Source organism: Alligator sinensis, unplaced genomic scaffold (assembly GCF_000455745.1).
Source record: "Alligator sinensis unplaced genomic scaffold, ASM45574v1 scaffold297_1, whole genome shotgun sequence".
In the NCBI taxonomy this organism is placed as follows: domain Eukaryota; kingdom Metazoa; phylum Chordata; order Crocodylia; family Alligatoridae; genus Alligator; species Alligator sinensis.
In genome coordinates this window covers 5,799,009-5,817,530 of record NW_005841848.1, presented here as the reverse complement: position 1 = coordinate 5,817,530, position 18,522 = coordinate 5,799,009, and the positions used below count along the sequence as shown (strand labels likewise).

General features: G+C 36.7%; 1 protein-coding gene across 3 annotated transcripts in view; it reads right to left on the bottom strand.

The window, feature by feature from the left end:
* Nucleotides 1-817: 817 nt before the first annotated feature.
* The window catches only part of NRCAM (neuronal cell adhesion molecule), a 153,750-nt gene continuing 136,045 nt past the window's right edge, over nucleotides 818-18,522 (bottom strand). For 2 of the 3 annotated variants that reach the window (XM_025208975.1, XM_025208982.1), the window contains 2 exons: nucleotides 16,158-16,236; nucleotides 818-3,128 (listed from right to left, as the gene is read on the bottom strand). In XM_025208975.1, coding sequence (XP_025064760.1) covers nucleotides 2,891-3,128; nucleotides 16,158-16,236 — 317 coding nt within the window. In that variant the 3' untranslated portion in view covers nucleotides 818-2,890. Of the gene's footprint in view, nucleotides 3,129-11,200; nucleotides 13,940-16,157; nucleotides 16,237-18,522 lie in introns of those variants that run through there. The other variant, XM_025208970.1, reaches the window with a different exon arrangement.

Below are 18,522 nucleotides of genomic sequence, written 5' to 3'. Positions count from 1 at the left end.
TCGAGGTACTCTGCGACAAATATGTATTCATGAATTCTGTCTTGTAGGTGCCAGAACAATGATAATGTAGATATGCTGAAGTCTGACTTGGGGGACTGGTAAAATGGCTTATGGCTCAATAGCAGAATAATTCTTTCAAATTACCCTGAACAAATATCAAATTAAGGGTAGTTATTTCCTGTGGCACTTGTATCTCATGAAATCCCTAGCTGGATCTCCTTTCTCTATAACAACTGAATTTGCACTAGGCAGTCACCTGTCTAACCTCTTTCCATCCAAATTCAAACTAGATCAGATATGATAGTTATTTCATGGAATTTGTCCATTATTCTACTCAAAACTGATTGGCTTTCAGTAGTCAACAAGACTTGTTGAGTGTTTGTCTCTTTTAGAAAACAGGTAATTTCTTTAGGAATCTAATTATGGATGAAGAAGCCTACCTTCAGGCTCTTAATTTGGAAAATACCGTCCCATGTAATTGAGAATTGTGCTTCTTTTTGGAGGGGGGAGGATGCAGGAAAGTGATAGAAAGTTGGATGATCTTACCTTTTGCACCATGTCCTCAGTTTTGACTAAATAATGCATCCATAGAGAGAAAGCAGTAAAAAAAAAATTGATTACAGTAAGACTGGATCAGTCCTTGATTCACACTTTTTAGTTACATAAAGAACAATGTGACAATGCTCTAGTTTGCCATTCATTCTGACATGAAGGTGCCCAGTTTTTCAGTTTGAACGTTCTTAATTGTGTAGTAAATCATGTTAAATTTAACTACTGTTGTAAACAGACCAAACATCAATGAAATTTTAAAACCACATTTATTTTTAATACAAAATATGTTGCACTATTACAGAAGTAAGCCTGTGTGTGTACCCTCACATGCAAAGATAATTCAGCATCTACAATTGAAGAGTAAAATTATATTTCTCTGTTACCAATGCCAATTGGCAAACATTATTAAGAAACTTTTCTCTTTGTGCTTTATAAAGAGTGTTGTAGAGCTCTTTTTGTTTTGTTGTTTGCATTTGTATTAGGAAATGGATCTGTGGAAAGTTTAATGGTGCTTGTATGGCCAACTTCCATTTGTGATTATCTCAATTGTGCTTTACCTACAGTACATACATAAAAGCTGCAAGGTGTGCTATGGTTTAATGTAATGCACTGGCACAAGCTCTGAAAGTATTATCTAGAAATCTGCAGTTAGTAAGTGGAACAGTTCACTATTTCATTTTCACAGCAAAAAATATATGTATTAAAGTAGATGCTTTAAAATACCATGCACTCCATTGGCTACAGTACTTCTTACACAGTACAACATAAGCTTTTTTTGTTTGTTTTATTTGTTTGTAACACCTAGAAGCATATAGCATCTACATTTTCAGTGTATTTACAAATTCAACAAAATATCTACATATAAAAAGCTTACTTAAAATTAAACTTGATGCAAGTTATGAAAAACCAATTTATTGGCAAATGAAACTGAGCATTCCTTCAACCATAGGTTGTTATAAAATTTCATATTTGGAGGTAAATCATTTGATTGATATAGTGTGAGAGAGAATCATTTTGTAACTGATAGCTGTAATACTTTACCACTAAACCTTGTTAGCACTTGTCAGATTCCTTGATTCTGTAGTTCTGAGTGGTAATCCATACATTGCTTCACATTGTAGATAATTTCCAAACTGCTACACTGGTGAAGCAGTGAGTTGGAGCGGAATGTGCTGTTCCTGGCATGGTACTTTTTAACAATTTATAAGAAAGTCGCATGGATTGCTGCATTAGTAAAGCATCTGAATTCAGCATTTCTGTATAAACTGTGTAAGGCCATGAAAGCATGTTGTGCTCTAAGTGTCTACAAAGCTGTTATTTTATCTTCAAAGAAAAAAACAATAAGATCATGCTGTGATTTGTGACATAAGAAAAAAAAAACCTTCCATTTTCAGCACAACAGTTTCATAAAATCTCTGCTTTTTACCAAGTTACTTTGTTTGGCAATGATAGTTCACTAATCACAGTTTACTGCACCAACTTCTTTAGTAGTACAGTGCATTATGGAATGCATATTGTATAAAGGCACTGAATGTATTTTGCCCTGTGTTTTTGGAATATTTTCTCTCATTTTAAAGTTTCACTTCAGTGACTGTACAAATTCCAAAATGCATTGCAATGCATAATGTTTTATGCCCTAAAATCAATCCAACATATATATGATGTAAAAATAGAACACTGTACTGCTGTAATACTTGATAGATTAAAAGCTATAAAGTAATAGGAGCAAAGAGCAGAAAACAGGGTCTCATTAAGCATCAGCAAATGCAAGTGTCATACTTAAATCATTTAGCAATTATATACTGTACATACTGTTCCTAACTGTCTTGCAAAAAGACATATGATATCTAGACATTAAGTCACCAATTTCACGACAATGTCCACAAAGACATTGAAGTTCTATATAATACTACTATAACACTCTGACAATGAAAACGGAATTTATATGCAGGGATTCAGCTGAGGACTGCATAACAAAGTATCAAACCATGTTTTGATAGCATACACAGGTTTATCTGTGAAATGGGTGGTATTTTTTCATGCATCATACTGTAATTTTAATAGGAAAGAACATTCTGTTGATGTTATATTACTTTTTGTGTGTGTCAATTCCTTTAAAAAAGTAAAAATACTCACGGTCTGAATAAAGTTTAAGTTTTTCACTTTGATACATAATAGCATATTGTTATACTGGACAACTGTATTGACCTACATGTTCTCATAGCATAAACATCTTGTAGTGAGGAGCTTGTTTACCTTCATGTTCATGTATGAGGAGGATGTACAAGTGTTTTAAATGTAATGGAAGATACTGTAGTAAGGGAATTGAGTTCTTTGATTAAACAAATGAATTCATGGCATTGACAGGAGAAGGAGCCTCAGAACTTTCATTTCCTTCTGCAGGTTCTTTCTCTTTTTTACCACTGTATTGTCCAATAAATGAGCCATCTTCATTGAACTGACCATTTACACCTTCTCCATAGTCAACTAAACTATCATCACTGTCTTCCTTTTTCACAGTCCTGTCTGAAGGTGTCCGGCTTCCTTTTTTTAGAGGCTTATGGTCCTCTGCATCACTGAAAATAAAAGGGAAACGAAAATAATTAATAGACACATATTTTATAAAAGCAAAACAACCACGCATGCAGATTTTTCAAAAACATATATGCAGCCCTACAATCCCCTTAGGAAACCCAATCAAACTGTAGGGGCAAATTAATCTGATGTAACTGACATGACTATATGGTGCAGTAATGGTTTAAACAGAGGATGTCTTCAGTAGAGGAAGTGTTTTTTTCCATCGTGCATGGCTTTTCATGATAAGCTTTGTGCTGCTAATTTGGACACAATTTAGAGAGAAGTGCAAGCATTAAAAAGGGGGGTTGTAAAGTTATAAATAAAAACAAATTCTTTGTTCTTCAAAAAGAAGCTTATGGTGTACTGTGAAGTTAATCTGTTAAACTTCTTAATTCTTTATTGCTTGAATATGAATGAAGCATGAATTTAGTTCAATGAAACAGACTGTTCTTTTCACTAGTAAAAAAGAAAAAAAATGCGTATGTGCTGCATTTCGAATCTTTTGTTATATTGTGCAGGCCAGACTTGCAATTTTCAACCTTACCTTTCAAGAGACCTATATATTCCATTAAAAGGGTGCAGAAGAAACAAATGAAAATAGCCTAAGAAGAAAAGCAGAGTCCATATCCTGATAGTGAACAGTATTTTTAAATATGAGCTTAAGCTTAAAATTGTTAAAACATTCAATATACTCAGTTGAAGAAATGGCTCACCTTAATCTGCTAACACTGGGAAGTTAAGAGCATGCTAGAGAGCTTAGAAATACTTTGCTCACATAATCTAGTATGTGCATGAATACATAAACATGTGCTTTCACAGATTACTGGGTCAACCTGCCTGTTCCACCCTTGACTTTGTAACATAGTGAGGTCTACACTTAATGCAATAGATTTTTCTATGATGTGTTTACATTTGGCTTTCCTTTCTCCTAACTTGACTGGGGGTGACCTTGAAGTAGGATTTCAGTGTGTGGTTTCCCACTCATTAACTATAGATGTTGGCTGTACATTTGGATGCCAGTATCTGATGTACACATATAGGAGAAATACTTGAACCCATATTCATATAGAGTACAGAAAAGGTTGGCAAATGTGTTGATTTTTACTTAAGGACTCCAGACTTATGGGAAAAAAACAAGGAAACTGATGTAGAATATCAGGAAAAAAAAATAACACTGTACAACATTATCATAGACTGGTTTGCTAAAACTGGATATATAGTCAGCTGCACACTTTCTGCTAGCAAATGCTTTACTGCAGTGGTCCCCAACTTTCACTGGCCCGTGGGCTATAATACTGAACAAGTAACATGGGATGCATTATACTTTGCTTTCCCATCAATCTCAATTTACACATTTTTAAATTTCCCATGTCTATAAACAAAGCTTAAGAGCCATAGCTTCAGCTGTTTCCAGTGTCTGTTCTCTATTCTTGTTTAAAGAAATATTTTTGTATAACTATAATACCCAAGAATGTGCTATACAGCATGCACAAGAGTGGTTACATTGATTCTGCATTGTTGATTAAAATCCTAATGAAAAAAGTTTTACCATCAATAGAAATTCATGAAATCATTTTTCTATTAAACAGCTACTTTTTACATTCTCACCTCCTCTGAGTTCTGTAACATCCCAAATGGTTAGATCGTAAGAAAATCTGTTATCTCTAATACATGACCTTTGTTATCATGGTTACATCCATTGTTATACACATACACAGAAGGAGAAAAGAGGTGCAAAACTATATCCTACTTATATTTGGTGGTTACTCAGATGTTCACATCACAAGTTTCATCTTGTTGGCTTTGATTGTGACATAACAGGTTAACAGTTACATGAGTTCTGTTCCAAAATGTGAAGAGTTGGCCTATTCACATAATCAGAATTATAATTGAAGTACGCAGATGCCTAAGGTTAGAGACACTACCGACATCCTGAGTTGTTTCTTGTTGACTCTCTGTGAAGAGGTGTGTTTATGGAAGGGCATTATATTTATCAGGATGAGAAAGGAATGGTACATTTAACTTTATTAAAACTTGTGTGTCCTTGTCAACTAACAATAAGTAGCTATGTTCATTGTTTTCACGTCATTATAATGTACAAGGTGAAAAAGGGAGGGGAAAATGCATTACTTCTGAGTAACACTGTGGGCAGTATTAAACAACATGGCTGCATCATTTTCTAAATGCCAGGCATATATACAAATGCAAGTTACAAATCCAAAGTCAGCAAATCCAACCTCATATCTCCAGGTAAAGCTTTAATTTTGAAGAAATAATGCTATAACTCCTTGCAAAGACATGTGACAAGGAAGATAGAAAAGTTTGAAACGTGGTAAGTTGCAAGTGATCTATAAGGGCTGAGTCAGAGGAACACGCATGTCACAGAAGTATAGTCATGAGTAATCTATGTCTATGCTGCACCTGAACTAGTATAAAGCAGGTCAAAGAATTTCTAAATTTATGTTTCATAAATTCAAAATGAGAACCTACAAAATTTTGGTTGCACATTTAGCATATAATGTTCAAGAACAAAGGGATATCATGAGGAATGACGTTTGCTTCAGTAATGTATAACCAGTCTGTTTCCTTATATTCAGATACATTTATATTTAGAGTATAATAAAACAGAATTTAATTTAACCTTTTGACATGATGCAATACAAAAAACACATTTACAATTACAAAATACCAGGGTTAAACAAAATAAAAATCAATGGTGCACATTATAACACTACAGATATTTCAGAAATACTTATAAAATCAGGGTAATCAATCAGAAAATGCTATATGCTTTTCTGAAGTTCTCAATGAAGTATGCATACTTGGTCATTTGTTTTTCTTGTTACTGAGTCATCACAGTAAAGGATACTTTAAACAAATTTATGCCTGTGTATTTAGTACTGTGTCTAACAGTAAGAAACAATAAGATATGGTGAATAATTTCTGTAGGTATGTTGTCTTATTAAAGTATTGTCCCAGAAGGTATACCTGTCAAGTTGTACAACTATGGGTGTCTGAAACTTAGGCACCTTACTGAGTAGTCCCCACTGATTTCAGGCACTTGGCTTAAACATATAATTATATCTTAACATAAAAAGAATGATAAGTAATACTGAATCCCTCAATTATTGGATACTCATCTATAGTTTCTTTATTGGGTCCTGATTTTTGGAACATGATGAATATGTGCCGTAACTTTCAGCACACAGTTTTGAAAATCTTGGCTAACATTTATATCGTGTCAGCTGCAATATTTTCAAGATTTCACGTAACAAATGCTTTAAAATGCTGTCAAATTGTACCTGTGTTATGTTTTACACAGTGAAACATTAAAGATAATGTTAAATACACCAAGTCAGAGGACCCTATCCAACCTAACAATGGTGAAATAATGACAATTTTCTTTTCAAGAAAAGAGAACAGAAATCATTTGAAAGTTTTGCCCTGTACAGAGTAAGATTATTTTAATTCTTACCCTGAGAAACAGTAAACTCTTACCAAGAATATTACCCAATCTACAGATCCAAATATTTTGTGAGCTATGTTACAGGGAGCTTAAATATTTCTTAGAGACTTAATTTTTTTTTTTTGCTTTATATTTATTTGGGGGATGACAACTGATAATGAGTAATACTGGTGGGATCTCAGAATTTTACACTGTCCAGTCCAGAATGAAGCAAAGGAAATGTTAAGGGAACTATCTAATATTTCATATCCCACTAGAGCACTTTTTAAAATTAAGATTCCATAATCGCAAAATATTTGGATTAAATGAAGAAATTCTGTATGTATTATTCAAAATGTGACTTATAAACAGCAGTTCATTACTTTGGAACATGCAGTAAATAAGATCTATTTTATTACTGTATTAGGAATATCTGCATGTCATACAAGTACTGACCTCATTCCAATTCAAAGAAGAATTTTAACTTATAATTTAGAAAAAGGAACATATATTTATATAATTGTACCCATATTATCTTTTGTTTTTATTTTTTTTTTTAACAAAAAGGTATTTATTATCTAAATAATGAAAGAATACTTACACAGTTGGTTGCATTGTGTCTGTGATTTTTCTATATGCTAGTAAGGATGCAGATTCTACTGTCTGTATAATTAAAAAACAAACAAACACAACTGCAGATTGACACAAGAGTGTACCTGCATGGAGGTGGACACTGGCGTGAGTGCACAGTTACAGCATATGCAAAAATCAAATCTGGGCAAGGGGATTCCCTCCCTTTTTGCACCATAAAAGTACAGAAAGTTCTCCCAATGGTCTGACAGTCATAAAAAGTTGGGTTACCCAGGGTACTTTCCACTCCTCATTTGGGAAGGGAAAGCATAAACAATGTATTTTTGTAATCAACCTGAATTATGACGATGAATTCGTGCTTAGGTGAATACAACATTTTGGAGGAAGGGAGAGAAAGTGAAAAAGAAGGAAGAAATGAAGGAGGAAAAAGAGGGGGATGAAGGAGTAGACAGAGAATGAGGACACATTTTGTGCAGTACTTCTGTATCCCCGGGGGTGCAAAACAGAGAAAGGACCCTGGTGCTCTGGGAAATGAATGAGTTTTCAATGTGTTGCCAAGAAGCATATTGTGGAAAACAGTGGAATTGCTTTATTATAAATGCTGAAGCCCAAAGAGCTGTAGAATATTGGCTTTAGATTATTTAATAATTTTTTGCAAAGAATTTACTGCAAAGCATATCATTAAAGCCAGAAATTCTGACACAGTATCTATGAGGCTTGCTCATATTGATGAAGATGTATTACACTATTTCAAAACACAACCACAACAGATCAAGTGATTGTTTCATTCAATAGTTTTGTTCACTGACGTATACTTACCTGGTGCAATATTTTGTTAAAAAATACTAGTTTATTGGAAAAAATACAGTTGAAATGTAAAACCAGTATTTTGAAATATTTTGCACATGTAGCATGTAGAATTAACATAAATAACATTGAGACAGTAACTACTAGGAACAAAGTTTCAGATGTGAATATGGATGGATTTTGCACTGAGATGATGGTGCTATGCTGTTAAGTCTAAAACCAAATTTTAAATACTAGCTGTTTAGGAACGGCAGTTTGTTAAGAAAGCCTAATACTAATTAAATATCTTGCATGAAATGATATTGCTCATTAATACTGTTATTACAAAATATCAAAACCCTGTTCTTTGTCCTCTTGGTTTCAAGAAACAAATAGCAAACTTGCAGCTTGTGGTTATGTGACAATGAACAACATAACTGCAGTGAATGTAAGAACAGTGGAGGAAAACTGAGTATGTATCCTGAATGCATAAAAAAGCTTCACATGTTCATCACAGCTAAAAAAGCAAGGATTGTTTTACCTGCAAATCTCCTTGTCTCTGTCTATATGCCACTTATTCCTCTCCAGAGATGGGTACATGCAGCAACCAGTCAGAATGCAGAAGACATTTTTGTATTCTTTATTCAGCTCACTAGCCAATTAGTTCCCAGTAGGTTCTTCCATAGTTATGGCCATGTAAAATAACTCAAAATATTGTTAGTAACATCTAGCTGGTAACATGCAACTTCTTTTGCTAATATGATTACTGCTTGCAGTACCACTGATAAGACTGGCTAGGTAAGACAGCCCAGACTATTGGATTTAGGACACAGAAAATGAAATTTGTACAGAACAAATTCCTTTTATTGTACACTCACTTTAACATCCAGGAATGACTGGATAATAACTGGCTATAAGTATCTTAGAAAAAATTACTTGTAATTTTTCCTTCTGCTCATGATCTCTTGTCAAGTTGGCTTGATGTTGAAAGAATAAGAAACGTTTCCCCATATATTTTAAGTGTATAAAACAATTCAGAAGGTGGGGCAGATCTTAGAGATTTTACTACCTTTTAATTCAACTAAATAAAATTATAGATCTCAATGAAGTTCTCAATGAAGTTCTGTCTTGGATTTTGTCCGTATGGTTTTCTTGGCATTTCAACAATCCAGAGCTTTTCCTTTAGTTCAGACAGGAGCAGGAAAAAATGGAAGATTAAATTTTTGTTCAAAATGAAAACAGGATGAAGCATTTGATACCAGGCAAGCAGACACTCTTAGTTCGATCTTGTGGGAAAAAAATCAGAGTAGTTTAAATGAGACACTTTCTAACTCTCTGACTCTTCCAGGTACTAGAAAGGTAAAAAGATATCTAACAGAGAAATCAAATGCAGTGATTCTAAACAAAGGTGACACAGATGTTTAAGGACCAAATTAAGACTCCTAAAAAGAAGCATGGACATCAATGAGAACAAAACAGGGCCACTGCGAAAACTAATTCAGATACAAGATCTCACCGGAAATTACTTGATACTACCACCTAACCTGTAGAGGCTGAAGCTGGAGAAAGGTGAGGCCCATACCTTTAAAAGATCCTCTGGAAAAAAATGAAAATAAAAAAAATACATATCTTCTTATAATACAGAAGAAATAGAGATTGTAAATTTTATATTGACTAATCTCCAGAGTAAAAGAAAATTGTAAATATTATCTAATTATCCCTATGCTCATGGACTGAACCATTTCCAGCAAGTCTCCAGTCATGAATTCTGGGAAGAATACCCTTAATGGGTCAAGATGCTGAGGAAAAGGCAACAAAAGGATATTTCTCTGAAAAATAATGCTGACATGACTGGACTAGCATTATTAGTTTTACATTAAGTCTTATTTTACCTGATATTCCTGAGGACCTTTTACAGAACTGGAATTTGGGGAAAATGCATGGAGAAATCTCTTGTTCCAAGGAACAGAAAGATTTGAAAAACTGTCTGAGCAATCTTGCAAATGTTTTTTTGTCCTGAGTAACAAATAACTTCTCCCAACTGTGAATCAGCATGTCTACTAATACACAAAATTCCTTTTGATTAATGGATATTCTACCTTGGAGAGAAGTTTGGCCCTTCTTGTCTAGTGAATATAGCAGAAAAATTTCAGTACTTTTGTACTGAGATGAGAGGCTCCTTGTATAGTTTTTGAATTTAGATTAATCTAAGAGTCATTTATTTCAGGTATTTCCTGGTCAGCTGCATGTATCTTTGTTAAGATGTCTATCCATAACTTAATGGCCTAGTCTTCTTCCAAGACTGGCCAATTAAAGGAAAATAGACTTTTTGGAGGAACTCATCAGTTTCCCTTTTACTATGCCTAGGGACAGATATTCAAAAACCCAGAGCCTGAATTGATTCAATCTGCAGGTTAGTCTAACCTGACTAGGCTGAATCGGTTTGTACCTGTACAGACATCACCTCTGGACTGAGAAAATGCAGGCACATGCCTGCAGTGGCTCAGCCTAGAAGCTGGGGGGTGCTAGAGCAGCCCTTCCTTCCCTTCCATACTGCTAAGCTGAGGGGGAGGCGTGGCTAGGCCCCAGCAGAACTCTCTGATAAGGACCCCTCCCCCCCCAACTCACTGCTCCTGACCAGTCCAGCAGGGAGTGGATAACAGAACATTTATCAGCCCATCAAGAAAACAAAAGCCTCTCTCATTAGTTCAAACTCTTCTTAAACAACTTTTTCCAAGGAAGTAACAGAGGCACATTACCAGCTACCTGTTGATTAGCTCCAAAATAGCCCTAAGTTGACACTGTCCCGTCTGTCTTTGTCTTGTCTGCCTTACACAGATACCTCTCAGCATTAGCTAGCATACCACATGCTGGCTACAGTCCGGGCTGTAGGAGAGGGGAGGGGGTGAATCCCTGCTTGAGCAGCAAGTGGTGATGGGGAGGTGGGGGTGCAAGGGGAAGCCAGGCAGACGCTGCTGTGCCTGCCATCTCTGCCAGAGATCCACCTAGGGAGCAGAGGGGCAGGGATAGCCCTGCTGGCTGGAGCAGCGAGCCCTGCCCAGTGCTGCAAAGCACCTGGGATGCTGGGGGACTCTGGTTTATGTTAAACCAGGAAGGGGTCTGGGACAGACATTGCATAAATCAGTTTGAGCCAAATCAGCTAAGTCTGATACCACATTCAACCAGGTTTATCTCAAACTGGTTTCAGCCATTTTTAAACTGGTTTATGTGCACTAAACATCTGTTCTGTTATGGGTTTAAACCAGTTTCTGATCACTTAAACTGGTTTATGTAAGGTCTGTCCCTAGCCTATGTGACAGGTGACAGTCAAGGTATGCTTGCATCTCCAGTCACTATGTACCATTGCCTTCCTGATCTCGGCAAAGGGATAGTTTGACAAACTACTAGGCTAAACCAGTTCATAAAGGCTGCACAGAGTCTGTACCCTCAGATGGGGAAGTGACAACTGACGAGTACTTAACTGAATCAAGTCTAAGACTACATCTGTGCTAGGTTCTAGGAAGTCTAGAACGTGAATGTGACACCCAAACCTCTTAAAGCTGATTTCTGTGACTTCACTGAAGCTATTAACTGATAAAAGAATTATTTGTACCTTGTTTGAAACTGCCTGTTCTCTAACTACAAGATTATACTTTCTTAAAATCACTTCCACCATGACCCTGGAGAATAACATGAGAGAATCTGAAACAGTGGAAGTGGATGATACTGAAAATGCTGTTGAATTAAAATGTAAGTACTGAGATACAAGTATAATGTGCATAAATAAGGATTCTATGAATTTACTGTGTATACTTCCTGATGACCGTTAGGGACGATTCAACATTATTATTTTTCTTTTTTACAAACTGACTGGGCCACCTGAAATTCAGAATTAATTCTAGAGGCAGTCACCCAGATTCCTTTCTTCACTAAGGCTTAATATCGCAGCCTGAATTCATAAAAACTAAGACAGAGTTGATGATGTTTTCTGCTTTTTTCTCTGGAGAAGAAATTCAGTAAGAACAAAAGATTTTTCTACAGATTCTGGCCTCAAACCTATTCAGACTATTAAATGATATATGCAGCCATTAGTATCAGAGTCCATTTGATGAGCATTTAAAAGAATTCCATCCATGCTGGTTCCTGAAACACTGAGAAACAGCATTATATAGTCAGAAAATTCCTCTTGGTGGATCTGTTGTCTCTTTGAAAATGTGACTCCTTTATGTAGTTCGCAGGAAAGGATCGAGAGCCCCAATAAATTCCTTTTCCCCCTTTATATTTTGGAGGAGAGCGGCAGGTGGTCTGGCATTTGCGAGAATAGAAAAATGAAGAGCTTGCGCAGGATCTTTTCTTTTTCTGACAATGCAGAGAATGCTTTTGCTCTGAGTAACTCTTAAGAGCCTGGACTAAGGGATCACCAAATAACATGCCTCCTTTGTATGGCAAAGATAACAGTTGGCACATTAGTTCTAATTCTGAGGACCAGGGGCATAACCAGATGTCCCTCCTGGCTACTGTGAGGCATGCCATATTTTTAACTGTAAGCCTGAGAGAATCCTCAGCTGCGTCATGGATGAAACTAGCAGCAATTCTACAGAGACTGTGTGTTCTCTGCTGGGCTCTGGATTTGCTCCTGGATAGTTCTTTTTCCAGCCAGATTAGTAAGGCTCTGGAAGCATGGATAGAATAGATAGACACTCCAAGTTGGGCTGCAGCTAACTTGAAAGATTTCTTAATTGCTGACTCAACCTTTTTATCAATAGGATCTTTAGGGCTAGTAGTCATGTGAGTAGGTAGAGAGGTTTTGGCATCACCAATGATCACTGCAGAGTCTATTTTGGGTAAAGTCCCCCCCATAAGGAAGCTTTATCCGCTGGAATTGGGTAGAGTTTAGGCAGAACTGTTGGGGCCTCATGTATTGCCTCAGGATTATTCCAAGTTCTACAGACCAGCTTCTCCACCGCTACGTGGATGGGAAGGGCCCTGTCCTCTTCAGAGAGGATAGGTGGTTCTTCTGAATGCTGTTCAGATTTTGGGGGGTTTAGCCTCAGCACTCTCTTAATTTGCTTAAATAAATCATTCTGATTTTCCATGTTAAATTTACATGTGGGCTCTGAGTCCTCCTGTTCCTCCACAGAGGATTCAGGGGAGACTTCCTCATCCTCAGTGGGTGATTCATCTTCAAATGCCCTGTCAACCTTAGACTTCTCCAGATCAGAAACCGCTAGCTCGTTTAAACTGTCCATACCTTCACGCATTAAGATCTGAGATTGGTCCTCAGATGTTTCAGGAAGAACCAGAGCAACTGCTGTGTGTGTGGCTTTGGAATTCTTTACAGGAAAAAGTCCAGCCTGAGCAGAAGAGGTCATTCTGTGCCTGGCCACAGTCAGTGCATCCTTTAAAATGGTAGTAATCTCAGGCAGTATTACAGCTCTCATTAGCGAATTTTTGTCAGATTCAGAGAAATGTGAAGGCCTTACCTTCCTGTGATGGGAACACTGGTTATCTTCTGTGTCTGAGCTGTAGTCTGGAGTTTGGCTAAACCATCGCTGGAATGAGGAAGGTTGTCCTGCCAGAGACCCCTGATCTTGGGCCTGGCTGGACTGTTGTTGGAAGGGAGAATGCTGTCCTGCCTGAGTATCTGAGCCCTCTTCTGACCCCATTATCTGTTGCTGAGAAGCATGATGTCTAGAGTCATCCCTGGATTTCCATTTGTCTGATTTCTTTTTCTCCCAGGAGAGGGAAGTGTAGACAGAACTAACCCTTGAGAGTTCTGAAGACTGCCTAGCCCTTCTCCTGGAGAAGGAGGCCTCTGATCTGGTCCTGGAGGAATGAACTCCTGACCTTCTGGACAAGTTGGATCGCTCAGATTTCACAGACGCTGCTTTGGTAAAGCCAGGGTCTGCTTCAGAAGATTTGACGGTACAGATATAATTTTTTTTCCTTTCTTTGTCCTTTTTCTTTATTGTCCACGTAGACATGGACCTGAAGTGATGAAAAAAGTTCAAAATACTCGAAATTCTTAGAATTTTTTTTTTAAGGAAAAACCTACACCATTTTTCCTCAAAGAAGCACTGCATCACCAACAGTGCTGTGTGAGGTGGCCTGAAACTGGGAACTGATTAGCTGCAGTGATGCTGAGCTGCAAAGAGGGTGCCAAAACATCTTCTGCAATCTGACTGGTTGCTGTAGCTGCCCTGTCTCTAAAGAAAAAGAGGAAAGCCCATCATAGGCTAACGGCACATAAATACATTTTAGAAAGGAGTTTTCGGCATGGTAAATTAACTGCAAAACTCCCTGTGAACAGCTCTGGAAGTTCTCCACGTAATTCTGTATAATCACCACACAAAGGGTTGACAATATATGCATTATGAACAACTTAATAACAAAGCACTTGATGGTTCTGTAAATTAATGCACAAGCCATTTAAATATGGAGACGTACATTTCAGTACAGGTCAGAGATTGAGTGGTCTTTTCTCAGATTTAACCACTGTCCAAATCATGTATCTTGGCACAGTTCTGCATGAATGTCAGTTTTTGCTATAAAATAAAGGTCCAAGCATACAAAGCAGGGGTGCATATCAGAATTTAGGCACGGTGGCTGGGCTATATAGGGAAGTGGTACACTACTCTGTTTTCATTGTACCTGTTTCCACCCAATGCCTTCAGTCTCTCACTTTTATAAGTGGAGTTCAACTAAATTAACCAATGTGCATTTAAAATTAAAAACAAACACATTTAAAAAGGTTTTTTTTGTGCTGAACTGATGAATATAAGAGATTGGAAACTGGTAAAATCCACAGAAATAAACAAATTGCTCTTTGGCATGCAGAATTGTAAAAAATAGCTCATTTCAGATAGATAAAATGTATGTTCCATTTATGCAAAAAGAGCCCAGCAATACAGTGAACACTATTCAAACAAACAGATATTCATGCACTAGAACAGGTTACATACGGAAAATAAAATGCATTTTAATCAGCAATTAACATGGGAATAGAATATAATGAGCATATTACCTCACACACACAAGCTAAAACAAATCTATTTTAATATTAAATCAAAATACGCTTTACAAAATTCTGCTACACCACTCATAATTACTCTAAATGGACTTGTCTAATGAATGTTTTTTGTGTTGTGAGAAGATTCAGCTAAATAATTTTACAATAAAGAAGTAGCTTTAGGATACACTAAAAAATTACAGCTTGTGCTTTGATGCAGCCCACTGTCTTATGCACTCAACTTCCAAAAGGAGCGTTTTTAATTTCATTATATTCCTTCATGTCTTTCTTTTAACTACAGGTACTCCTCACTTAACATCACCCCAATTAACGTTGTTTCATTGTTACATCACCAATCTATTAGAGAACATACTCGTTTAAAGTCGTGCAACGTTCGGTTATAACGTTGTTTAGCCACTGCCTGATAGCAGGTAACTACTGTGCCGTAACTGGATTCACTTAACAGCGTTTCACTTAAAGTTGCATTTTTCAAGAACGTAATGATGACATTAAGGGAGGAGTAGCTGTATTAATGCATTGGATTTTGGTATGGGTAGCCATTTCTTTTGAGAACCTGCTTTCCAGTGAATGAAGCACGTTCCCAATTCTAACAGAAGGCCGGGTACAGGTGCACCTTATAAGCTAACTAAATCAGAGATGCATAAGCTTTAGGTTCACAGAAGTGCATGCACTTCTGACAGTCCAGAAGGTATATCTCTACCCTGCCTTCCACCTGACTTCAGGCTAACACAGCTACCTCCCTCCCTTGTTTCCGATTCAAAGTATTTCTCTGTGTGTTACACAGCTCTTGAAGGATTAAGAGATATGGCAAAAATGCTATCATTTTTCATGTATCTGATGTTTGATAAAATTAAAGCTGGCCCTAAGACTAAAATCTGTATGTAAATATCCTTAGCCCTGGGAGATCAGAATTTGAATCTGGATCCAAATTTTACATCTCTGGAATATATGCTAACAATACTGTAATCCTTCAGTTCATGTTCCATGGTGTTTAAAATTTCTTCTAACAGTTTAGTTAGAGCTACACCTAATTCTGCAAAACATTAACTACAAAGACATTTTCCCCATGACAGAGTAGTGATTTCAAATTGATAAAATGAGTGCCATCTTAAAAAAATTATATAATACTCCTAAATAAGAAGGGACAAGTAGGAAAAGTATGCATCAGTTGCTCACCTGTATTCACCAAATGTTCCATCATCTTCCTTCATAGGCTGAATTTCCGGATCAGCATGTGCATCTTCTTTTTCCTTCACTAAAATATTTGAAATTGGAATTTTTATCACCAAACATTAGGACTAAAATATTTCATGCCCTGATCCTTCAAACTAACCCAGAAGGAAGCAGGAGATTATCAAGACAGGGACACTGTTCGCCTAGTTTTCTTTAATATAAATTACCATTGCTCAACCAAACAAATTAAAAAGCAGGCTTCCAATGAAATTTAAAACTAAGAATAATGTTGGTCTCTGTGTTGTTTCTTTTCTAAAAATCTAAACAAAACCAATACAAGAAAAATCCCCCTAATGTCTCTTAAATTTAACTGTGGTTTTTTCAAATATTTTTAATAAAAATGTGTTCTATTAATACTTCATCTTTATACATATGGGGCCAAATCCTGAATTGTTCACATGTATATATATTCTATATATGTACCTAGTCTCATTGAATGATTTGCTGTGTTAGGGTCTTTGACACAGAAACTTAGGTATCGTTAAAATATAACATATTTCCATAGTACACATTACTCCAAGAAGTTGGGGGTACAGCCAAGTTAGAACTGTATTATGAATCAAAATTGGGAAGAAAAAATATTCTTATGTGTCTTTTTATTTCTGTTTAGATACATATTACTCTGTTTTCCTAATCTAGCAACTATAATTTGCTATAATGTAATTTGCAGTTCTTTTATGTTAGCAATTTTCATACTCAGTTTGTAAGGTTTTAGTTTCTAATTCATTGTTCAAGGCAATGTGACTCATCTCTGATATCTTTAAGCAAAGGCCAGCTCAATATGACATGCTAAAATCAAGCACAGTAATGGTTGAATTCATTTTAAAACAACTGACAAATAAGCTGCCCGACTTTTGGAGATGTTGTGTTACACAGTCAAGGTGCATCATATGTTTGCATGAAAGAAGAGATTTGATTTATCTTGCATATCATTAATAAATCTCATTTAACAGCAGCACTATGACTCAGCCTTCAGGTGTAAGGTAAGCAGCCGTGGCACAGACTGTTATATGCCAATGATGTCTTCAGCATCCAACTGCTTTCTATATTTTTTACTCTAGATGTTTCTTCCCCTCTGCTTATTTGTTGTTCATGGTTTCTTCACATCAGTCTCACTACCTCTTCCATGCTTCCCTCTTCCTTTTCCCTTTTTAAAAAAATCTGTTTAGTTAATTCCCTTTGAAAAAACTCCCTAGTCAATACATTAAAAATATACAAAGAAAGACACAAACGAGATCTTACTGTAACATCTGCAGCCCATGACTTCACTTGTGTGCTTTATACTTGTTCCTTGCCTTTTCCTTTCCTATCTAGCTTTGTGATATACAGTCTCCTACTCCCTTTTGCTATGACAACAGGACCCTGCTCCATTAAACAAAAATGATATTAAGAAAAAGCTTGTCTGGGCAGTGAAGGATTCTTGCATCTGAAATGTCTGAAAGATGTTGTGGTCTCTTTTAAGATCATCTGAGATGCATTAAGCTTGCTCATACTAAATAACCTTGCCTACTTTTAGTCTTATTTTCTTAAACAGAGCGAGGCTTTAGATATGTCTAGAGGCACTCACTTTCTACAGCACCATTTCCAATGTCGAATTGGACTAAGCTAATATTGGAGATATTACAGGCCAGTTGGGATCCCCCCGCCCCCACCATTACTGTCAAAATTAGTGAAACAAACTTTAAATAAATGAATTAAATTCAGAAACACATTAAATAATTTGGACATGTCTCTCATTTTCCAGGTCTCTAGTCTGCCAAATAGAATGGAAATCTCTAATGAGAACAAGGTTTCCCATTAAGCTTAACATTTCTGCTTTCTCTTTTGGCTAGGGGACTTTAAAAGAGAAAAAAAAGCAGCCTTTTGACACTTCTAGTTCCAGCCAGAACCCAGGAATGATAAAATACTGGTACATATGTTTAATTACTAGAGTAAAAGCTTGGCTTCAGTGGGTGTCCAGATGAATGGGTGCATGTGCTTTGCAGCACCTCAAAGGCTTTTGAGTTGCCACAAAATGCATATGGCGCATGTGAATGGGTTCTCCATGCTGCAGCACGGAGGCAAATTTAGATACTGGTAACTCTCAGTATCTAAAAAAAAATGCAGCAAAAAAAAAAGCAAGGTGGTGTACTTGACTGCAATGGGCACCACCCAAAACTGGAGCCTGGCTGGCCAGAGCCACACTATAGCTGCTGGCCAGGCTCCATATACTTGGGTTGCCATTTCTTCAACTACAGAAGGCCCCCAAGACCCCAGGTAAGACTGCTGGGGCCAGCTCAGGTGCTGGCCCCAGCCTCCCTTACACCAC